At 43.0% G+C, this 25,095-nt stretch overlaps 1 protein-coding gene across 1 annotated transcript in view; it reads right to left on the bottom strand.

Annotated features, from left to right (window-relative positions):
• LOC145412120 (peroxisomal N(1)-acetyl-spermine/spermidine oxidase-like) overlaps window positions 1-18,863 on the bottom strand; it is a 37,001-nt gene extending 18,138 nt beyond the window's left edge. Inside the window, exons 1-6 of the mRNA XM_080282079.1 lie at window positions 18,734-18,863; window positions 18,458-18,657; window positions 13,889-14,021; window positions 9,071-9,137; window positions 5,138-5,292; window positions 357-473 (exon numbers count right to left, since the gene is read on the bottom strand). Of these exons, the coding sequence (XP_080138205.1) occupies window positions 357-473; window positions 5,138-5,292; window positions 9,071-9,137; window positions 13,889-14,021; window positions 18,458-18,657; window positions 18,734-18,863 (802 nt within the window). The remainder of the gene's footprint in view (window positions 1-356; window positions 474-5,137; window positions 5,293-9,070; window positions 9,138-13,888; window positions 14,022-18,457; window positions 18,658-18,733) is intronic.
• Window positions 18,864-25,095: the final 6,232 nt, after the last annotated feature.

Genomic DNA, 25,095 nt, shown 5'->3' with positions numbered 1-25,095 from the left:
ATTATGCTATGTCATGCTGTTATGTTATGCTATGCTATATTATGTTAGGTTAGGCTGTTATGTTATATTCTGTTGTTATGTTAGTCTCATATTACCGGTATGTTATGCTATGCTATGTTATGCTATGTTAAGCTCTTATGTTATGTTATGCTATATTATGTTATGTTACGTTAGGTTGTTATGCTATGTTATGCTATATTGTTATGTTACGTTAGGCTCTGTTATGTTATGTTAGGCTGTTATGTTATGTTATGCTATGTTATATTATGTTCTGTTCTCTTATGCTGTTATGTTATGTTATGTTATGTTTGGCTCTGTTATGTTATGCAAGCAAGTCAGTGTATTGCTCAGCTAACCCCACAGATGGTCAGGGGTGGGGTGGTCCAGCTGGTGGAGGGAGGCTGCCAGCTGGTGGAGGGGGTTCCTGGCGTCTCCATGGATCCACTCAGCTCCCTCCTCCACCACTACACCATCTGCAACACCACCAGGAGATTGTACGGCATCATCATCATTACCATCATCATTATTATTATCATCATTATCATCATCATCATCATCACTATCATCGTCGTTGTCATCATCATAATAATAATCTTCATCGTCATCATCATCATCATCATAACAATAATAATAATAATAACAATAATAATAATAATAATAATAATATTCATCATCATCATTATTAAAATCATCATCATCATCATCATCACCATAATAATAATAATAATAATAATCATCATCATCATCATCATTATTAAAATCTTCATCATCATCATCATAATAATAATAATAATAATAATCTTCATCATCATCGTTATTAAAATCTTTATCATCATCAGCAGCATCATTATCATCATCATCATCATCATCATCATAGATATCTTCATCATCATCATCATCGTTATTAAAATCTTCATCATCATCATCATCATCATCATCGTAATAATAATAATAATAATAATCTTCATCATCATCGTTATTAAAATCATCATCATCATCATTACCATCTCATCATCATCATCGTAATAATTATAATAATACTACTACTACTAATAATAATAATAATCTTCATCATTATCAATATCATCATTATCATCATCACTTTTTTTTTAATGCAAGGAAGAAGGAACCCAAGGCCAGAAGCCCATAAGATTGCTCCCTCCAAGAAAAAAAGAAAAAAAACAATATAACAGAGAGCCAATACTTCAAGCTCTGACCCTGGGAAGCGGAGGGAGGGGTAGACCGAGGATGATTTTTTTTTTTTTTAAGGAAGGGGGGGGGGAAGGAAGGTTGTGTGGAGGGGAAGGGAAAGTGGGAAAGGAGGAAGGAAGGAGGAGTGGAAAGATGGTGGGCTGGCCACCTTGCTTTTTTTTTTTTTAATGGTTTGTTTGTTTAATGGTTTGTTTATTTATTTATTTAACTGTTTATTTGTTTAATAATTTTATTTATATTTTTATTTGTTGTATTTATTAATTTTGTTTTATTTATTTGTTTGTATAACTAGCTAGCTAGCTAAATGTTTCGTTGGTTTTGTGGTAGATGTTGGGTGGTTTGTTGGTGACTAGTAGCAGTATTGCAGTCTCTTGCGGCCACTTGTCAGTGTTTGTTGGTAGATGCGGGTACTGTTTGGGTAACTTGTTTGAGTTCGTTTTCTTACCCGTAGAGTTTCATAGGGAGTGTATGGGATGTGGGTCGTTGTGAGATGCGGGACTCGCTAGCGGGAGTTAGGTCGGGCTGGAATTGTTGTTCTGGAGGGAGATTTAGTAGATGAGGACAGGGTCTGGGTTTTCTGCTATGGTTTTTAGGCTGCTTGGGAACCATTTGTGTAAGATGGGGTTCCTTTCCTCAGTGATGTTTTTTAAGGTGTTGTACGTTTCGTTATCGAATTCTTCGATTTTTGCCCATATTTTTTTGGCTTGGTTGTGTACTCTAATATTCAAGGGTTTGGTTTTGGTGATTGTATGTATTTGTTCTGTAGTTAAGGTGTAGGGGTAGTGTTGGTTGGTTGCAAATCGGAGAGCCTTATTTTGGATTGTTTGTAGTTTCCTTAGTTGAGTGTGGCTGAAGGTGTGTGTAGGGATGGGTGGATATTCGAGGATGGGAAGAACAAGTGCTTTGACTAGGTGGGTTATAATTTTTATTGGCATGTCTTTGAATCTGTATAATCGACTGAGTGCTCCAGTGGCTTTTTGTCTCCTGTCATTTGTGCTAGCGAGGTAGCCTGTTGAGTTGATCTTGAAACCTAGTATTTTCCCTTCCTCCTTAAATTCAATTAATTCGTCATTAATTATTAGTGGCTCTTTTCTTTTGTTTGCTAGTTGTATTACTGAAAATTTATTAATGTTTGTTCGTATTTTCCACTGATTTTCATAATCGTTTATTTTCTCAACTTCTTGTTTGGTTCTGGAATTCATAACGTTCCTTGATGGGCCTGGGTAGTTTACGATCTGGGTAATATCGTCGGCATAACTGATATTTATGCCGTGTGTTGCTTGAGGGGTGTTACTTGTGAAGATGGTGAAAAGAGTTGGGGATAAGACACTCCCCTGGGGGACACCACAACCCAGGGCAAAGCTGGCACCAGTGTAATTATTTATCTTAATTTTGGCTTTTCTATCATCTAAAAAATCGCATAGGATTTTCTCAGTTATTGTAGGGAGGTTAAGGTGGAGGAGTTTGTGTTTAAGACCGAGGTGCCACACCTTGTCGAAGGCTTTTGTGATGTCCCTGAGGACCACATGGCATTGACCCCTGTTGGCTTTATTTATTGCAATATGCTCTATTGCGACGGCGATTGCATGTGTGGTGCCTCTGTGGAATCGGAACCCGTATTGTTTTGTATTGTATAAGTCATTGCTTTCTAGGTGTATTCTTAGTCTATTGTTAATTATTCGTTCTAGGATTTTTCTAGGGACTTCTAATAGAGATATTGGTCTGTGGTTTTCTACTAGATGAGGATTTTTATTCTTTTTAGGGATTAACTTTACTGTTGCTTCTTTAAACTTGTCTGGGAAATATCCAGCTGAGATGGTTGCATTAAATATGTCTCTTAGAGTTTCTTTGGCTATGCTGGGGAGGTTGGATAGAATAGTTTTGTTGACTCCAGTTTCTCCTGGGCAGGTTTTTCTCATGTTTTTTATGATGGCAGTAATTTCTCCTTCCGTGATGGGGGAGGTAAAGATTGTGTCAGAATCTAGTCTGGCTGGGTCTGCTGAATGATATGGAGTGAGTCTGTCGTGGTTGTTGATTAGATATTCTCTTACGTTGTTTTCGTGTGTTTGGTCGTTTTGTTCTTCGTCCTGTTCTTGAAAAATGGATTCCCAGTGTGATCTGTGGGTGTTTTCTTTTTCTGAGGTGGAGTGTTTTCTTTCTCCGTGGGGGTCAAGTATGTAGTGTGGGTCGGGGTTAGAGTAGCCTGAGAGAGTTTTTATTTTTCGCCAGAAGATGGTGGGGTCGTTGTATGAGTTGGCGGTGTTGGTAATGATGCTGGCCCAGTGTGTGTTATGTTCTGTCAATAAGGATGTGTGCAGCTGAGCTTGGAGCGCTTTGTATTGTGTGAAGTGTGCTCTTGTCCAGCCGTGTGTTTGGGAAAAAATAATCAGAGCAGTCATTCCAGAAACAACAATAAACCTGCCTTTCCCCCCACCTAATGAAACCTCAAATTCCCCAGAACCTTCCTTAAGACCACCCCCAACCTCCTACACTGAAGAAGGAAAAGAAAGAGAAATATCAACTGACTCCCCCCTTAACGGAATAGAAACTCTTGCCCAGGAAGGGGCAACCCACTCCCACAACAATAACGAAGACGCAGCCCATGCAGCTAACACGGACTCTGACGGACACACAAGCCCCTGAGAAGAAGAAGAAGAAAATCAAAAGGAAGAGGACCAAGAACTAAACCGGAAAGACGATGCAGTTGAAGTGGCAGTCCTCCCCACAATATGGAAGCCCAACAAGGAATACAAACACCGTGAACTTGCAAAAGCCATCGAAGAAAACAAAGCCTTAGTAAAACATAACAACAAAATAAGGAATTCAGACTCTGCTGTCAACGAATTAAGAACAATCTCGGAAAAATTGACAACTTCCAGCACTTAATCCGACCGGCAAACACAGAGGAAGAAAGATTCCTTCTTCAAGGACTGGAATCCCATACCAAGACATCTCAAGCCGCCCAGGCTAGACCTCAAAGACACAGAACATGAAAATTATCCAGCACAACGTTCTGAACTGGTCTGGTCGTAGACTAGGACTAATCAACACTTACCGTAACACTGACCCTGATATCATCTTAATAAATAGCCATGGCATCCCCACACACAGTTCTCTACGCATCCCAGGCTACTCCATACACAAAAGAAATTTCTATAACCGCCCCATGAACGGAACAGCCATAGCTCTAAAAAACAACCTACAGTACAAAATCCTAATCATTTCATCTCCGATATGTTAGCTGCAGAAATCCAAACACACACGGGCAAAATCATCATTGCCACAGCATACCTCCCTCCTAGCCGACCATACCTCCCAACCCCGGATTTCATAAACCTATTCAGAAGGAACACTCCTGTACAGGAGATCTCAACGCCAGACACCATCTCCTGGGTAATAGGAACTCGAACATCGTCGGAAGACAACTAACCAGACTAATCTCTGACACCACAATAAGATTTATAGGACCCCATTTCCCCACATACTATTCCCACTACTCCACCACTACCCCAGACATAGCATTAAGTAACATGAATGCACATCACAACATCTACTTCTCCCCTGGGCCTCTCACTACCAGCGACCACACCCCTATCATTGCTACAATCTCCTCTGCCCCAGTACTTGTACCCACTCCACCCAGACCCAATTTCTCCTTGGCCAACTGGGAAAATTTCAAACAAGAATTATGTACAGCTTTTACAAACTTCCCTAACCCTGAAGAAGGCACACTCGAAGACATAGAGGTGGAGGGATGGAGTTGAGAGGTACATATGAGGGAGGGGGGGGGGAGTGAGCTGGGGGGAGGGCAGTCAAATGGTGGGTGACAGAGCGACTTGAAGGCGTTTTGTCTGCGGCCACCCTTTGCGGGATTAGGGTGTCGGGCTATAGATAGATAGATAGACAGATAGACCTTGTGACTGACCTTTCCTATAAGTCGCAACCCTGCCGCCGATACGAGCCTGAGCTTCGAGGAGAATGATGCTAGAGATCGAGCATTTGAGGAGGGTGTGTACCGCGCTCAACCCCGCCACACCACCACCCACCACCACCACACTGACCTCTGTAGCGCCATTATGCCTGGAGGAATTAACATCATCACTATCATCATCATCATCATCATCATCATCACAATCATCATCACCATCATCATCATCACAATCATCATCACCATCATCATCATAATCGTCATCATCATCATCATTATCACCACAACGCTGACTTCTGTGACGTCATTATGCCTGTAGGAATTAAATCATCATTATTATTATTATTATCATTATTATTATTATCATTATCATCATCATCATCATCACCCAGCACAATCATCATCACCATCATCATCATCATCATCATTATCATCATCCACCCAAACCACTATCATCATCGTCATCACCATCATCACAATCATCATCATCATCATCACCATCATCATCATCACATCACCCAAAAACCATCATTATCATCACTATCATCATCATCATCATCACATCCACTGTCGTATCATCATTACGGTGTTAAATCATTTAACCACTATCATCACCACTTCTAACAGCATCACCATAACTACAGATCATCATCATCATCATCATCACCATCACCACACTAGCTTCACCACATCTCACCATCACTACCATCACCACACTCACTGCCAAATCATCACTATTTACGTCATCGTTTCTATAATCCATCAAGTGTTATCATCAAACGGAACTGGGCAACTGTAGCAACTTAAATATTCAATTGTTTGCTTAAAATTCTCTTAGTCTTGGTTAGAAATGAGTCTCCTTGGTTACTAGTCAAATTTAGACTCCAATATGACTACACTTGGCCATCAACTATGCTAAATTGGGTATATTGTAGTTAATTTGGTGCACACACACACACACACACACACACACACACACACACACACACACACACACACACACCAGTCCTCCCACCCACCCTCACATTTTGACAAATCTTCCATAATCTAATAATAATAATAATAATAATAATAATAATAATAATAACACTGAAAATAATAACAAGAACAACGATAATAATAATAATAATCCATCCATCCATCATCCAATCCTACATTGCCCCATGAGGAGCGTAGGAGCCCGGGGCTAGGCAGTTGGCCCCGACATTTCAGATGAGAGTGACCAGCCTCACTCATCCCTGAGTGGCACTACATGAGCAATCAACCCCAACCACCCCTTGGATATAAACCTTCACCGGCTCAATCCGATTGGAGCGCAGTAATTACCCACTAAACCACCAGGCGCCAAAATTTGGTTATATGGTTACCACCCAGCGTAGTAAATGGTTTCCTGGTGTACAGGAAACCATTTGGCTTGTCACTCAGTGTAGAGTCACCCACAGGCAGAAGGAAAAGGAAAGAATGAAGGAAAGAAAGACAGAAGAGGGAGTGTAAAGTCACCCACAGGCAGAAGGACAAGGAAAGAATGAAGGAAAGAAAGACAGAAGAGGATGGAAGGAAAGAAGGATGGAAGAGAATAAAGGGCAGACACCCACTACATCGAGTGAGTGGATGGTGAGCGTCCCCACCTACCACAAATAATAATAATAATAATAATAATAATAATAATAATAATAATAGTAATAACACTTAAAATAATAATAATAATAATAATAATAATAATAATAGTAATAATAATAACAAAATAACAATGAAAAAAATAATAAATAATAAAAATACAGGCCGAGCTCCAAAGCAATAACCAATAATAATAATACTGAAAATAATAATAATAATAATAATAACAACTCTGCCACTGCTCCAAGGCAAGGATAGTTACCACAATTACCCCCAGCAGATGTGGTGGCGAGGTAAAGATGGACACTTGCTCAGCCTTGGGTTCTTTCTTTATTGATGACCGGGACACTATCCAAATGGCATGAAGTCTTATACATATTTACTTTACCAGCTTATTATTTTGCTATAATTTCTTTTTTTCCTATAATTTTGTCTATGAACGTAATTTCTGGCTTATTTCTAGGCATTTCAATTACTATTTTTTTTCCATTTGTTCTCTCTCTCTCTCTCTCTCTCTCTCTCTCTCTCTCTCTCTCTCTCTCTCGTGTGTGTGTGTGTGTGTGTGTGTGGCTTCTTATATATATCTGCTTTTTTCTCCAACCTTCACCTTTTTCTTTTTCCTATAGATATTTCCTGACCCAAGTCCAGTGGCAGAAAAAGTAATGTTACGGCTCTACATTTTTTCATAACACTTCTTCGTGACTAGCATCATATACTAGTGTTAATCTGTTGCTACAATTCAGGATTCAAAATGGAGAGAGAGAGAGAGAGAGAGAGAGAGAGAGTTTCCATTAAGATACTGTGTACTGTACAGGGTATTGAGAGAGAGAGAGAGAGAGAGAGAGTTTCCATAAGATACTGTGTACTGTACAGGGTATTGAGAGAGAGAGAGAGAGAGAGAGTTTCCATAAGATACTGTGTACTGTACAGGGTATTGAGAGAGAGAGAGAGAGAGAGAGAGAGAGAGAGAGAGAGAGAGAGAGAGAGAGAGAGAGAGAGAGAGAGAGAGAGAGAGAGAGAGAGTTTCCATAAGATACTGTGTACTGTACAGGGTATTGAGAGAGAGAGAGAGTTTCCATAAGATACTGTGTACTGTACAGGGTATTGAGAGAGAGAGAGAGAGAGAGAGAGAGAGAGAGACCTACGTTTACCTCTCCCTCCCCCCTCTCTCTCTTTCTGACGTTCGTTTACTTACTGTATACTCCCCCCCCTCTCTCTCTCTCTCTCTCTCTCTCTCTCTCACACACACACACACACACACACACACACACACACAGACACACACACAGACGTTAGTTTACTTATAGTCCCCCCCTTCTCTCTCTCTCTCTCTCACACACACACACACGCACACACACACACACACACACATAGAGAGAGAGAGAGTTTACTTATAGTCTCCCCTTCTCTTTCTCTCTCTCCTGCGTATCATAAGGTACTGTTTACATTCCATAGCACTTCTTCAGTGGAATATGTTGCAAGTACACACACACACACACACACACACACACACACACACACACACACACACACACACACACACACACACACACTTCACCTTAACTTGGTCCAGGCTTTCTTTCACACATATGGATTACAACATAATGATACTGTTCTGCATCCATTACATAGCACTTCTTCGTGACTAGCATCATCTAAAGGCCAAGTTAAGGTGAAAGGAGTATATGCTAAGGGACATAAATATCGAAACATATATATAGTGATGTGATATGTTTTTAGTGGTAGGTGGTGGCGACTATCATCCACTCACTTGATGTAGTGCTGCCTACTTCTTCCTTAGCCTTTATCATTCTTTTTCTGTGCCTGCCCTCCTCTCTTCCTATTTCTCACCATCATCCACTCACTTGATGTAGTGCTGCCTACTTCTTCCCTAGCCTTTATCATTCTTTTTCTGTGCCTGTCCTCCTCTCTTCCTATTTCTCACCATCATCCACTCACTTGATGTAGTGCTGCCTACTTCTTCCTTAGCCTGTATCATTCTTTTTCCGTGCCTACCCTCCTCTCTTCCTATTTCTCCCATCTTTCCTGTCACTTCTTATTGCTTTTCTTTCCTTTACAGGTGGCTTTACATTGAGTGACAAGCCAAATGGTTTCCTGTAAGCCAAGAAACCATTTACAACGCTGGGTGGTAACCATATAACCAAACCATACGTGCTCCCTACGTGTCAACAAGTGGGTTGGTGGAGGGTTAGTGCCCCTCCCCGTAAAACAAATAACTCAAAGTCAAATGGCCACCCCTTACGGGATTATGGCGTCTGGCAATAGATATATAATAAGTAAAAGCCAACTGACCAAGTGTCCGGGTCGCCGTCCAACTGCTCACACAGGCGCTCTGCCTTCGTCTCCACCTCACCATCACCTGAAAACCAATAGCATCCTTTAGAAACCGTCTGCTTTCACCTCAAAATCACCTAAAACCCAATTACATCCTTTAGAGACCTAGTTTTCACCTCACCAGCACCTACAACCCAATAACATCCATTAGAAACCGTCTGCTTTCACCTCACCATCAGCTGATAACCCAATAACATCCTACCGTTAACAGTAATCACCAACGGATTAACGATCAACATCCTACCGTTAATCGTATTTGAATTTGAATGACGGACAAGGAGTGTGTTGAATTTTTCTACATATATTTCTCTTTAGGCAACAATAAATCTTTCTTTCAAGAGAATAATTACATCTACCGAAATTCGTTTTATATATTTACTTACGAATATTTGTATCGTTAATCGTATTTGAATTTGAATGACAGACAAGGAGCGTGTTAAATTTTTCTACGTATATTTCTCTTTAGGCAACAATAAATATTTCTTTCAATAGATAATATAATACGTAATGGAATTCGTTTTATATATTTATTTACGAATATTTCTGCCGTTAATCGTATTTGAATTTGAATGACAGACAAGGAATGTTAAATTTTTCCACGTATATTTCTCTTTAGGTAACAATAAATCTTTCTTTCAATAGCATATAATACGTACTGGAATTCGTTTTGTATATTTATTTTATTCTAGGAAGAAGGAACCAAAGGCCACGAGCCAGAAATAACTGTTCCTTCCAAGAGAAAAACAAAATACAAGAGAGAGCCAAATTCAAGATCCGATCATTTCGAGATGCCTGGACACACTGCGTTTGAAAGACTGGAGATCATAGGAAGTAGGAAATACAGACAGAGGGAGACAGTTCCAGAGTTGACCTGTTGTATAAATGAAGGACTGGGAGTAACGGTTAACTCTTGCATTAGAGAGTTGGACAGAAAATGGATGAGAGTTTGTTGCTAGAAGAACAGACAGAAGGAGACAGTTCCAGAGTTGACCTGATGCATAAATGAAGGACTGGGAGTAACGGTTAACTCTTGCATTAGAGAGTTGGACAGAAAAGGGATAAGAGTTTGTTGTTAGACGGGAAATAATAATATGATGAAGTTTAAACTGTACTAGCGGTAGGTAGTGGCGACCATCATCCACTCACTTGATGTAGTGCTGCCTACTTCTTCCTTAGCCTTTATCATTCTTTTTCTATGCCTGCCCTCCTCTCTTCCTATTTCTCACCATCATCCACTCACTTGATGTAGTGCTGCCTACTTCTTCCTTAGCCTTTATCATTCTTTTTCTGTGCCTGCCCTCCTCTCTTCCTATTTCTCACCATCATCCACTCACTTGATGTAGTGCTGCCTACTTCTTCCTTAGCCTGTATCATTCTTTTTCTATGCCTGCCCTCCTCTCTTCCTATTTCTCACCATCATCCACTCACTTGATGTAGTGCTGCCTGCTTCTTCCTTAGCCTTTATCATTCTTTTTCTGTGCCTGCCCTCCTCTCTTCCTATTTCTCACCATCATCCACTCACTTGATGTAGTGCTGCCTACTTCTTCCTTAGCCTGTATCATTCTTTTTCTGTGCCTGCCCTCCTCTCTTCCTATTTCTCACCATCATCCACTCACTTGATGTAGTGCTGCCTACTTCTTCCTTAGCCTGTATCATTCTTTTTCTGTGCCTGCCCTCCTCTCTTCCTATTTCTCACCATCATCCACTCACTTGATGTAGTGCTGCCTACTTCTTCCTTAGCCTTTATCATTCTTTTTCTGTGCCTGCCCTCCTCTCTTCCTATTTCTCACCATCATCCACTCACTTGATGTAGTGCTGCCTACTTCTTCCTTAGCCTTTATCACTCTTTTTCAGTGCCTGCCCTCCTCTCTTCCTATTTCTCACCATCATCCACTCACTTGATGTAGTGCTGCCTACTTCTTCCTTAGCCTTCATCATTCTTTTTCGGTGCCTGCCCTCCTCTCTTCCTATTTCTCCCATCTCTCCTGTCACTTCTTATTGCTTTTCTTTCCTTTACAGGTGGCTTTACATTGAGTGACAAGCCAAATGGTTTCCTGTAAGCCAAGAAACCATTTACAACGCTGGGTGGTAACCATATAACCAAACCATACGTGCTCCCTACGTGTCAACAAGTGGGTTGGTGGAGGGTTAGTGCCCCTCCCCGTAAAACAACTAACTCAGAGTCAAATGGCCACCCCTTACGGGATTATGGCGTCTGGCGATAGATAGATAGATAGATAGATAGATAGATTAAACTGTACCTAAGTATGATACAGCCCAGACGTCGAGTAGGAGCAGCAAGGCCCCCACCACACACCACACCACCACCACAACCACACCACCACTCGCCATCCCACCACACACACTCACACACTGCCTCACCACCCCTCCCTCTCACGCTCCGTCGCACACACAAAGTCACGCACACTCACGCCTCTTCCCTTGCACACACACACACACACACACACACAGTCACGCACACTCACGCCTCTTCCCTTGCACACACACACACACAGTCACGCACACTCACGCCTCTTCCCTTGCACACACACACACACACACACACACACACACACACACACACACAAATTTCTCAACCACACTCATATAACACGCTTAAAACTGTGTGTGTGTGTGTGTGTGTGTGTGTGTGTGTGTGTGTTTTGTCATCCGTAGTTACGCCCGAGAGAGAGAGAGAGAGAGAGAGAGAGAGAGAGAGAGAGAGAGAGAGAGAGAGAATATAACAGAGGGTAGTTGTGTGTAGTCACTGTAGGATCTTTGTCTGGTAGTCATCAAAATTTCTCCCCATTCCCTGCCTATCTCCACCCTTCCTCCCTACCTCCTTCTCTCCCCTCATCCATCCTTCTCTCACTCCTCTCTCCTTCCTCTCTTCCTTTCCTTCTATCTCCCTGTATCTCTTCTCACCCTTCCCTTCCTGCCTCTTCCATATCTTTATCTTTTCTTCACCCCCTTACCTCCCTCCCCTCTCCCCTGCTCTCATCCCTCCCTTAATCCCATCTCCCTCTCCCCTCCCTTCCTCACCTCCTCCCTCATCCTTCACCCTTCCTTCCCTCCTCATTCTCCCTTCCTACCTTCCTCCCTCACGTTTTTACTCCTCCCTTTCTAGTTTTCTTCTCCCTCCCTCTCTCCTCCTCCCATCCTCCTTTCTTTCATTTTCCCCTCTCCTCCCCTCCCCTCCTGTTTCCTTGTCTCCTTACCCCTCCCCACCCCTCCCCTCCCCCTTCTTTCCCTCACTTTCTCCTCCTCTCTCCTTCTTCCTTCACTATCCTTCCTTCCTTCACCTCTCTCACCCTCCCCTCCTCCTTCTTTCCCTCACTGTCCCTTCCTCTCTCCTTCCTCCTTCACTCTCCTTCCTTCTTTCACCTCTCCAACCCTCCCCTCCTCCTTCTTTCCCTCTGTCCCCTCCTCTCTCCTTCCTCCTTCACTCTCCTTCCTTCCTTCCCCTCCCCCGCCCTTCCCTCCTCCTTTCTTCCCTCACTGTCCCCTCCTCTCTCCTTCTTCCTTCACTTCCCCTTCACACTTAGAGCATGTCTGTCACGTACCCCTCCAGGAACATCCCAAGCCTCTTTCAGCTTAGGAATGTTAGTAGCAGAGAAAAGTCACAAGCAGAAGACGTGAAATATTAGGCACATATTTGTATCTGTGGTCGGAGAAACATATCAAACTTCTCTCTGTTTTTCTATATTGGTCCTCAGAGTCTCTATCTATCTATCTATTGCCAGACGCCTCAATCCCGTTCGGGGTGGCCACAAACAAATCGCCTCCACGTCGCCCTGTCCCTCCGCCATGTCACTGCCCTGCTCCCAACTCACACCCCCCTCTCTCATATACCTCTTCACCCCATCCCTCCATCTCATCCTCGGCCTCCCTCTCCCCCCCTCCACCTCACTCACATACACTCTCTTCGTCAGTCTCTCACCCTCCATCCTCTCCACATGGCCAAACCACCTCAGTGTGTTCCTCCTAACGCTCCAGAGTAAAGTGAGAAAGATAAGTGACAAGTAGAAGACGTGAAATATTAGGCAAGCATTTGTACCTGTCGAAGAAGGAACCAAAGGCCATGAACCCGCACACCGTCCAAGAAAAAATATATATATATAAAAGAGAGCCAAATTGCACTGAAGCCTTGCACTCGTCCATTGCAACAGAGTGTGAAAATTGCAAATGAACTCTAGGTCTACGATTAACATTAATATTCATAACCCGAGGCAGGACCAGCAACAACAGCACTTCCTTCTTCCATGGCAAATATCACCATGCACTGTCACTGTACCCACCTTTCATCCTAAATAATAATAATAATGATAATAATAATAAAAATAATAATAATAGCAGTAACAATAATAATAATAATAATAATAATAACAACAATAATAATAATAATAATAATAATAATAACAATAATAATAATAATAATAATAATAATAATAATAATAGCGGTCATAATAACACTACTACTAATAATAGCAGTAACAATAATAATAATAATAATAATAATAATAATAACTAATAATTATACTAATTATAATAATAGCAGTAATAATAATAATAATAATAATAACCATAAAAATAATAATAATAGCAGTAATAATACTAATACTACTAATAATAGCAGTAACAACAACAACAACAACAACAACAATAATAATAATAATAATACTAATAATAATAATAATAATAATCAAAGCTCGTCTTCAACTCTGTCATGATGCAGACTCTGAAGCCAAACACCAAACAGATAGCCAGAAATCAAACATTGCCTCAAATCACGTATACAGATGCTTGTGTCAATCAGGCCACTGGAGCTGCTGGGAGGGCTAGTATTGCCTCTCAGGGCGATGGTGTCTGGTATAAGAAAGCAGTGTGCATCGACAACTGGTCTTCCTCGCTACGAACATGCAAGTACCCATACCCAGCACACTCTCATCCCTTTTCTGTCCAACTCTCCAATGCAAGAGTTAACCGTTACTCCCAGTCCTTCATTTATACAACTGGTCAACTCTGGAACTGTCTCCCTCTGTCTGTTCGTCTAGCGGCAAACTCTCATCCCTTTTCTGTCCAACTCTCCAATGCAAGAGTTAACCGTTACTCCCATTGCAACAGGTCAGCTCTGGAACTGTCTCTCTCTGTCTGTATTTCCTGCTTCCTATGATCTCCAGTCTTTCAAACGCAGTGTGTCCAGGCATCTCGAAATGATCGGATCTTGAATTTGGCTCTCTCTTGTATTTGGTTTTTTCTCTTGGAAGGAACAGTTTTGCAGGCTCGTGGCCTTTGGTTCCTTCTTCCTCACAAAGAAAAAAAAAAAACAGAACTGACACCCTTACCGTTACTAAATCTGTGTCATCTTTGCCGTTAATTCATTACATCACAGCTGAGATACAATTGTGATGCCAGATATAAGTACAACCAAATTCTTAAAAAGGGCCTTCGAGTGCCCCTTATATGGATTCCACACGCATGGTTTAGCACAGGAACTGGATAGAGCCGCGACCCAGACTGACTTGACTGACCATAACTTCGGTCCGTCAATCAACAGCCTGAAGACAGCTATTCCAGGGGGCCAACAGCTAACCTTCTTTGAGAGACGAACTAGTGCAATGGACAGGAGTCAGTCGTTCCATCATTATTCCGTGACGCTGAAGGAGCAACATATTTATGGATTATCAGACAGACTCAGTAAACTTTGACGTCACTACTACTAGACTTAGATTAAGCTAGAAGTACATTTGGCGAGAGTGAGAGACTGACGAGGAGAGTGTAGCCCGTGTGAGTGAGGTGGAGGGAGGAAGAGGGAGGGGGCGGCCGAGGATGAGATGGAGGGATGGAATAGAGAGGTATATGAGAGAAGGGGGCGTGAGCTGGGAGCAGGGCGGTGAAATGGCGGGGGACATGGCGACATGGAGGCGATTTGTTTGTGGCCACCCCGTACGGGATTAAGGCGTCAGGCAATAGATAGACAGATAGATGTGTGCGTCAAGTTTCCGTGTACAGGATATCTATGGGGCATATTAAATAGCTATTCAGATTAAACATATATAAAAAAAGTCCTTCCATCCACACTCCCACCGAGAGAGAGAGAGAGAGAGAGAGAGAGAGAGTCAGAGAGAGAGAGAGAAATAGAGATTCTTCTTGGCTATCCTTATCTCATTCTGGTAGCTCAGTTCAATCTTCTGGGAGCTGCCTAGCAAGGGTCAAAGGCTTACTGCAGTTGTCCTCTCTTCTTATGTGTGTGAGAGAGAGAGAGAGAGAGAGAGAGAGAGAGAGAGAGAGAGAGAGAGAGAGAGAGGTGGGTGGGGTGGATTTCGAGTTTATTGGTATCAGATGTTGTACTGTATGTTCGAGCATTTAGTCCCAAAAGACGGATTATCTTTCACTTGGTAAGGATGTTCGTTCTGTTATAGCTTATTTTAAAGACAATACTACGGCTCTACATCCTTCCCATAGCACTTAGTTAGTAGTGTGATATTCTAGTGCTAAGCTTCTGTCTCAGCCTAGCATTCAAAACGAAGAGATGGCGATTTTAGGCCAAGTTAAGGTGAAGAGAGGATAGTTTAGATTGACACCTGTGATTCTGTTGTGTCTTGATCTGCTTAGTTAACCGCTTCGGATCAATTATGTATTTTTATATAGTCTGATAAATGAGAAAGTCAAGGAGCGTTGTGGTGTGGTGTGGATGTGATACGAAGCGTTAGGAGAAACACACTGAGGTGGTTTGGCCATGTGGAGAGGATGGAGAGTGAGAGACTGACGAGGAGAGTGTATGTGTGAGGTGGAGGGGGGGAGAAGGAGGGGGAGGCCAAGGATAAGATGGAGGGATGGAGTGGAGAGGTATATGAGAGAAGGAGGTGTAAGCTGGGAGCAGGGCAATCAAATGGCGGGGGACAGGGCGACATGGAGGCTATTTATTTGTGGCCACCCCTTACGGGATTAAGGTGACTGGCAAAAGATAGATAGATAAAAAGAGAAATACTGCTTCCAAAATATATACAGTTAATATCATACTGCACTGACATTTGCAGATAATACTATACTCCTATATCGTTAAAACGGGTCAAGTAAAAATGAACTTGGATTTTTTTTTTATTGTTCATATACATTCACTGACAATCTTTCCGGGAATCACGCCCTCCCCCCCAATTTTTCTAAGTGCTGGATCTGCCCCTGAACTCAATAGAAATCTATCTATCTATCTATTGCCAGATGCCATAATCCCGGAAGGGGTGGCCGTTTGACTTCGAGTTGTTTTACGGGGTGGGGCACTAACCCTCCACCAACTCACTTCCTGACACGTAGGAAGCACGTATGGTTTGGTTATATGGCTACCACCCAGCGTTGTAAATGGTTTATTGACTTACAGGAAACCATTTGGCTTGTCACTCAATGTAAAGCCACCTGTAAAGGAAAGAAAAACAATAAGAAGTGACAGGAAAGATGGGAGAAATAGGAAGAGAGGAGGACAGGCACAGAAAAAGAATGATAAAGGTTAAGGAAGAAGTAGGCAGCACTACATCAAGTGAGTGGATGATGGTGAGAAATAGGAAGAGAGGAGGGCAGACACTGAAAAAGAGTGATAAAGGCTAAGGAAGAAGTAGGCAGCACTACATCAAGTGAGTGGATGATGGTGAGAAATAGGAAGAGAGGAGGGCAGGAACAGAAAAAGAATGATACAGGCTAAGGAAGAAGTAGGCAGCACTACATCAAGTGAGTGGATGATGGTGAGAAATAGGAAGAGAGGAGGGCAGGCACAGAAAAAGAATGATACAGGCTAAGGAAGAAGTAGGCAACACTACATCAAGTGAGTGGATGATGGTGAGAAATAGGAAGAGAGGAGGACAGGTACAGAAAAAGAATGATACAGGCTAAGGAAGAAGTGGGCAGCATTACATCAAGTGAGTGAATGATGGTGAGAAATAGGAAGAGAGGAGGGCAGGCACAGAAAAAGAATGATACAGGCTAAGGAAGAACTGGAAATCATTTGTATACACCGTTACCTTCACGTATGCGATTACCGGACACAACGACACCAAACCAGAATGAAAAACGTTGGTGACAGCGACTTGGAGGCGTTTTGTCTGAGGCCACCCTTTGCGGGATTAGGGCGTCGGGCTGTAGATAGACAGAAAAAAGACATAACGAAATTCCTTATAACAACATATCATTGCCATGGAATTCGATACTGGTTGATAAGAATTAATATTATTTATAGATAGAAGGCCGCTAAGTGCACGTGGTGATAAGATTATTAGGGGGAGAGAGAGAGAGAGAGAGAGAGAGAGAGAGAGAGAGGAAAAAGAATGAATGAAAGATGTAATAAAAATGATGAAAAATAAGTACAAACAAACATATGAAAAGAGAATAACTGCTTTAGGCCCGTGTTGACATGCCTGTAGGTAGTGGCGACCATCATTCACTCACTTGATGTAGTGCTGCCTACTTCTTCCTTAGCCTGTATCATTCTTTTTCTGTGCCTGCCCTCCTCTCTTCCTATTTCTCACCATCATCCACTCACTTGATGTAGTGCTGCCTACTTCTTCCTTAGCCTGTATCATTCTTTTTCTGTGCCTGCCCTCCTCTCTTCCTATTTCTCACCATCATCCACTCACTTGATGTAGTGCTGCCTACTTCTTCCTTAGCCTTTATCATTCTTTTTCTGTGCCTGTCCTCCTCTCTTCCTATTTCTCACCATCATCCACTCACTTGATGTAGTGCTGCCTACTTCTTCCTTAGCCTGTATCATTCTTTTTCTGTGCCTGCCCTCCTCTCTTCCTATTTCTCACCATCATCCACTCACTTCTTATTGCTTTTCTTTCCTTTACAGGTGGCTTTACATTGAGTGACAAGCCAAATGGTTTCCTGTAAGCCAAGAAACCATTTACAACGCTGGGTGGTAACCATATAACCAAACCATACGTGCTCCCGACGTGTCAACAAGTGGGTTGGTGGAGGGTTAGTGCCCCCTCCCCGTAAAACAACTCAAAGTCAAGCGGCCACCCCTTACGGGATTATGGCGTCTGGCAATAGATAGACAGAGATTTGGTTTTGTGGTGTTTGCTGTAGTTTGCACTGTATTAGGTAAGAAATTTGCGCTTCAGCTAAGAAAAATAAGAGGGCCTTTGCTCCTTTGCTTGTATATATATGTGTGATCCTTTTTCTGTGCATACAAAGACTCTGTTGTTTTAAACGGGAGAGGAAAACCACCAGCCTAACTCGAAGGGACGTCGTGCAAGGGGCTCCGTGATTTTCTGTGGATTAACCAGCGACTGAGAGGTGCCACGGTCTGTAAGTACTTCATGTTGGTCTGTGAGACTGAGAGGCGCCACTGACTGTAAGTACTTCATGTTGGTCTGTGAGATTGAGAGGTGCCAATGACTGTAAGTACCTCATGTTGGTCTGTGACTGAGAGGTACCACTATCTGCAAGTACTTCATGTTGGTCTGTGAGGGACTGAGAGGTGCCACGGTCTGTAAGTACCTCATGTTGGTCTGTGAGGGAGGTGCCATGGTCTGTAAGTACCTCATGTTGGTCTGTGAGATTGAGAGGTGCCACGGTCTGTAAGTACCTATGTTGGTCTGTGAGGCAGGTGCCACAGTCTGTAAGTACCTATGTTGGTCTGTGAGGCAGGTGCCACAGTCTGTAAGTACCTCATGTTGGTCTGTGAGGGAGGTGCCACAGTCTGTAAGTACCTCATGTTGGTCTGTGAGGGAGGTGCCACTGTCTGTAAGTACCTCATGTTGGTCTGTGAGGGAGGTGCCACAGTCTGTAAGTACTTCACGTTGATTTGTGTCGTATCAGTATAGAAGCTGACAGTGAAAAGACAGATATTTTGCATTGGTATAAGGTGAAAGTAGATGAATTTCCTTACAGTCGTACGCACAGGCTAGGGGTCTGTGTGAAGGAAGAGGGCATGAAAGACGTAAAGAAAGACATGAATGCAGTTGTGAAAGAAGGAATGAAAGACGTAAAGAAACCCATGAATGCAGCTGTGAAAGACGGCATGAAAGATAAAATTGAAGTTGTGAAAGAGGGAATGAAATACGTAAAGAAAGACATGAATGCAGTTGTGAAAGAAGGAATGAAAGACATATATAAACCCATGAATGCAGTTGTGAAAGAAGGAATGAAAGACGAACATAAACCCATGAACGCAGTTGTGAAAGAAGGAATGAAAGACGAATATAAACCCATGAATGCTGTTGTGAAAGAAGGAATGAAAGACGAATATAAACCCATGAATGCAGTTGTGAAAGAGGGAATGAAAGACGTAAAGAAAGACATGAATGCAGTTGTGAAAGAAGGAATGAAAGACGTAAAGAAAGACATGAATGCAGTTGTGAAAGACGGAATGAAAGACGTAAAGAAAGACATGAATGCAGTTGAAAGAGGGAATGAAAGACGTAAAGAAACCCATGAATGCAGTTGAAAGAGGGAATGAAAGACGTAAAGAAACCCATGAATGCAGTTGAAAGAGGGAATGAAAGACGTAAAGAAACCCATGAATGCAGTTGAAAGAGGGAATGAAAGACGACTATAAACCCATGAAGGCAGTTGTGAAAGACGGAATGAAAGACGAATATACCCATGAATGCAGTTGTGAAAGACGGAATGAAATACGTAAATAAACCCATGAATGCAGTTGTGAAAGAATTAGATTGTTTGCATACATAAATGAAGGGAAGCGAATCTGGCGGCGAGAGGAGCAAGTGGAGACGATGAGATGATAACCGCAACGTAACTCCTGGACCAGGTAAGAATTACTTAACGGTAAATAACAGAAAAGGACGGAAATAACAGGACGGAAATAACAGAAAAGGATGGAAATAACAGAAAAGGATGGAACTAACAGAAACGGACGGAAATAACAGAAAAGGACGGAAATAACAGAACAGAAATAACAAAAAAGGACGGAAATAACAGAAAAGGACGGAAATAACAGGACAGAAATAACAAAAAAGGACGGAAATAACAGAAAAGGACGGAAATAACAGGACAGAAATAACAGAAAAGGACGGAAATAAGTAACAGAGCAGATAAATAAACAGTAAATTAGGCTAAATGGGAAGTGCATAAATCTGATAAACATTCCTAGCCCATTTCAGCGCAGTTGAGGGTCATGTGTAGTCAGTTTTGGGGGGAGGGTCGATTTGAATAGTAACCAAGGAGACTCGTTCCTCCCTCGTTAACTATTTTTAAAAGGAATTTGATGCAACTACGACTATGTGCTCAAGTTGTGGCAGTGACCCAGTTCCCTCAGGTGAAGACGAAGGGATTATAGTGATAAGGTCAAGTGGCTGTGATAAGGTGATAGTACATAGAGAGAGAGAGAGAGAGAGAGAGAGAGAGAGAGAGAGAGAGAGAGAGAGAGAGAGTCTTACACCGCTTATTCAACCCCTTCAGACCAACGATGTCTTCATATTGCATTTAGCTGATTCCCTAGAATGAGAGACTGACTAGGAGAGTAGGTGTGTGTGTGTGTGTGTGTGTGTGTGTGTGTGTGTGTGTGCGGGGTACCTGCTTATATAAAAAACTCATTAAACTGTTACCAAAAGAGAGAGAGAGAGAGAGAGAGAGAGAGAGAGGAGAGTATCTGGGTATTTTTTTTTATAATGCAAGGAAGAAGGAACCCAAGGCCAGGAGTCCGCAAACCATTCCCTCCACGAAAAAACAGAAACCAGATAACAGAGCCAAATTCAAGATCCGTTCGAGAAAGCAGTAACAACGGAGAGAAATCAGTCTATCTATCTATTTATCTATTGCCAGACGCCTCAATCCCGTACGGGGTGGCCACAAACAAATCGCCTCCACGTCGCCCTGTCCCCCGCCATGGGAGCTATTTACAATCTCCAAAATTAAGCAGTGCAGAGAATAAATACCTTTGGGAGGGAGTTAGGAAAGTAACAGCCCATTTATCTATCTATTTAACTATCTATCTATCTATCTATCTATAGCCAGACGCCCTAATCCCGCAAAGGGTGGCGACACACAAAACGCCTCCAAGTCGCTCTGTCACCCGCCATTTGACTGCCCTCCCCCCAACTCACTCCCCCCCCCTCATATACCTCTCAACTCCATCCCTCCACCTCATCCTCAGTCTACCCCTCCCTCCACTTCACCTACATACCCTCCAGCTTAGTAATAACTGTAGGGGATCTTAATCTGCCAAGGCTGGACTGGCGATATCAGACAGGGGATGCAGAGTCTGGGGAAGTTCTAGAGACGGTACAGAATAATTTCTTTTATCAGTATATCAGGGAGCCCGCCAGAGGTAATAATATACTCTATTTTATGTAATAGAGGAAACGTCATCCACTCACTTGATGCATGTAGTGCTGCCTACTTCTTCCTTAGCCTTTATCATTTTTTTCCGTGCCTGCCCTCCTCTCTTCCTATTTCTCACCATCATCCACTCACTTGATGCATGTAGTGCTGCCTACTTCTTCCTTAGCCTTTATCATTTTTTTCCGTGCCTGCCCTCCTCTCTTCCTATTTCTCACCATCATCCACTCACTTGATGTAGTGCTGCCTACTTCTTCCTTAGCCTGTATCATTCTTTTTCTGTGCCTACCCTCCTCTCTTCCTATTTCTCACCATCATCCACTCACTTGATGTAGTGCTGTCTACTTCTTCCTTAGCCTTTATCATTTTTTTCCGTGCCTGCCCTCCTCTCTTCCTATTTCTCCCATCTTTCCTGTCACTTCTTATTGCTTTTCTTTCCTTTACAGGTGGCTTTACATTGAGTGACAAGCCAAATGGTTTCCTGTAAGCCAAGAAACCATTTACAACGCTGGGTGGTAACCATATAATCAAAAACCATACGTGCTCCCTACGTGTCAACAAGTGGGTTGGTGGAGGGTTAGTGCCCCTTCCCGTAAAACAAATAACTCATAAGTCAAATGGCCACCCCTTCCGGGAGTATGTCGTCTGGCAATAGACAGATAGATAGATAGGAAACGTCATTAGTCATATAGAGGTTGGTGGACGACTTGGTAATAGTGATCATGGAGAAATTAAGTTAGTCTAGGAGATTTAGGAGTCTAGGAGCATCTGGAGTTACATGGAGAGACAGACTGACAAATGAGGATGTGAAGGAGTGTTGTGGTGTGGATGTGGATGTGATAGGAAGCGTTAGGAGAAGCACATTGAGGTGGTTTGGCCATGTGGAGAGGATGGAAAGAGAAAGACTGACGAGGAGAGTGTATGTGAGTGAGGTGGATGTGGAGTTACATGGAGAGACAGACTGACAAATGAGGAAGTGAAGGAGCGTTGTGGTGTGGATATGGATGTGATAGGAAGCGTTAGGAGAAACACACTGAGGTGGTTTGGCCATGTGGAGAGGATGGAGAGTGAGAGACTGACGAGGAGAGTGTATGTGAGTGAGGTGGAGGAGGGGAAAGGGAGGGGGAGGCCAAGGATGAGATGCAGGGATGGAGTGGAGAGGTATATAAGAGAGTGGTGTGTAAGCTGGGAGCAGGGCAATGAAATGGAGGGGGACAGGGTGACATGGAGGCGATTTGTTTGTGGCCACCCCTTATGGGATTAAGGCGTCTGGCAACAGATAGATAGACAGATAGATTTTGATGGATTAAGAGCTTATTTCAGAACCGTATTCCATGGGGAGACTAACTACTTTGGGGAGAGCCAGGTCAGTGGAGAAGCTCAGGTCATAGGTGAGGGGCAGGAAATGCGTGGGAATGTGCGCCAGGTCACTAGGGAAGATCAGGTCATAGGTGAGGGACAGGATATGGGTATAAGCTCTTAATTTATCAAAATCTCCTAGACGAAAATCAGGAACGGCAGAATGATTTTACGTAGAAGAGACATCCCACGTAAATTTGAACTTAATTTATTCATCATCTCTATTACCATGTCCTCCTCTAACTTCCATATCGGCTAAAGGTGGGGAGCAGAAATGGATGGGCATGGGCGCTAGGTCTATGGGGAAGGTCAGGTCATAGGTTACAGGATATAGGTGGGAGTGTAATTCAGGTGACGGAGCTTAATTCAGGTCCGGTACCAAGCAGACGTTCGGCCGGTGAGAAATATGGCGAGTTAGTAAATATAATACACAGAGGCCAAGATACATCCCTTCAAAACCGTCTAGAGCGAATCATTCAGAGCCTAAATGGTTAAAGAACTGATCAAAATCTCTCACAAGCCAAAGGAAAGGAGTATATATAGTAGTACAGCACCCCAATCTATCTCAAAACTAGTGCTCGTAGCTGATAGTATTTACGCTGTGGAAGGGGCCATTGACCAGGAGACACACAGATGCTCTTACGTTCAGTCCCTTGTCGAAACTCTGTCATACGATCAGCCCCTTGTCGAAAATCGGGCTTTGATTTGCAGTTCGTGGTAGGTGATGGCAGCCACCATCCACTCACTTGATGTAGTGCTGCCTACTTCTTCCTTAGCCTTTATCATTCTTTTTCTGTGCCTGCCCTCCTCTCTTCCTATTTCTCCCATCTTTCCTGTCACTTCTTATTGCTTTTCTTTCCTTTACAGGTGGCTTTACATTGAGTGACAAGCCAAATGGTTTCCTGTAAGTCAAGAAACCATTTACAATGCTGGGTGGTAACCATATAACCAAACCATACGTGCTTCCTACGTGTCAACAAGTGGGTTGGTGGAGGGTTAGTGCCTCTCCCCGTAAAACAAATAACTCAAAGTCAAATAGCCACCCCTTACGGGATTATGGCGTCTGGCGATAGACAGATAGATAGATTTGCAGTTAGAACAAGGACACGGTTGACTCTCCCTCTGTCTCATTGTACAGTAACTTCATAAATAAATGTTAGTTACGGGATGAAAATTACTCGAGGTTATAACTGGGGGAGGCCAAGGATGAGATGGAGGGATGGAGTGGAGAGGCATATGAGAGAGGGGGTGTGAGCTGGGAGCAAGGCAATGAAATGGCAGGGGACAGGGTGACATGGAGGCGATTTGTTTGTGGCGACCCCTTACTGGCTTAAGGCGTCTGGCAATAGATAGATAGATAGATAGATAACTGTATTCTGTAGGACGATCAAGGAAAGGAATGCAAATATCTTCCCTCGTCTACTTCATCCTGTAAAAACATATCTAGGTTACGACAAGGATATCTATCGTAAATATGCTTGAGAATCCCATCCAGGTCAACTCTGGAACTGTCTCCCTCTGTCTGTATTTCCTACTTCCTATGACCTCCAATCTTTCAAACGCGGTGTGTCCAGGCATCTCGAAATGAACGGATCTTGACTTTGGCTCTCTTTTGTATTGTTTTTGTTATTTTCTTGGAGGGAACTGTTTTGCGGGCTCCTGGCCTTTGGTTCCTTCTTCCTCGCATAAAAAAAAAAAAAGTGAAAATAAACAAGAGTGTACCTGTGGAGTGTGACATGCCGGGTGGATCGGTAGTGGTGATGCTGTGCTGTAGTGTAGACTGAGCCTGACCACACCACCAAGCCGAACACCTGTACCTACACACCTCCATCACAATCTTCACCCCCTCCTCCTCACCCCTCCCCTCCGCCTCCTCCCCGCATCTTCAAGGCTTTTATTCCTCCCTCTCTCCCTCCCCTTCCCTCCCTCCAACGCACCTCACTACCGCTCCCCAGCCTCCCAATAACCAGACAGTACACCTCCTCCCCATCTACGTCACAACCTTCACCTCCTCCTCTTCACCCCTCCCCTCCACCTTCTCTCCGTATCTTCAAGGCTTTTACTCCCCTCTCCCCCCACTTCCCTCCCTCCAACGCACCTCACTACCCCTCCCCACCTCCGGATTACCAAAGCCTACACCTCCATCTACTAGTACATTGCATTATACTTAGTTTTATTTTCTTGCAAGAATAACCAGTGAGAATTATGTATAAATATTTATGTATCTATCTATTGCCAGACGCCTTAATCCCATATGGGGTGGCCACAAACAAATCGCCTCCACGTCGCCCTGTCGCTACTGTACCTAATAATAATACTAAATGTTAGGG

Source organism: Coenobita brevimanus, chromosome 1, assembly GCF_032717465.1.
Source record: "Coenobita brevimanus isolate Jiangsu-jjx chromosome 1, ASM3271746v2, whole genome shotgun sequence".
Lineage (NCBI taxonomy): Eukaryota > Metazoa > Arthropoda > Malacostraca > Decapoda > Coenobitidae > Coenobita > Coenobita brevimanus.
The sequence above is the reverse complement of the archived record's forward strand: the minus strand, read 5'-3'. Positions and strand labels throughout refer to the sequence as shown.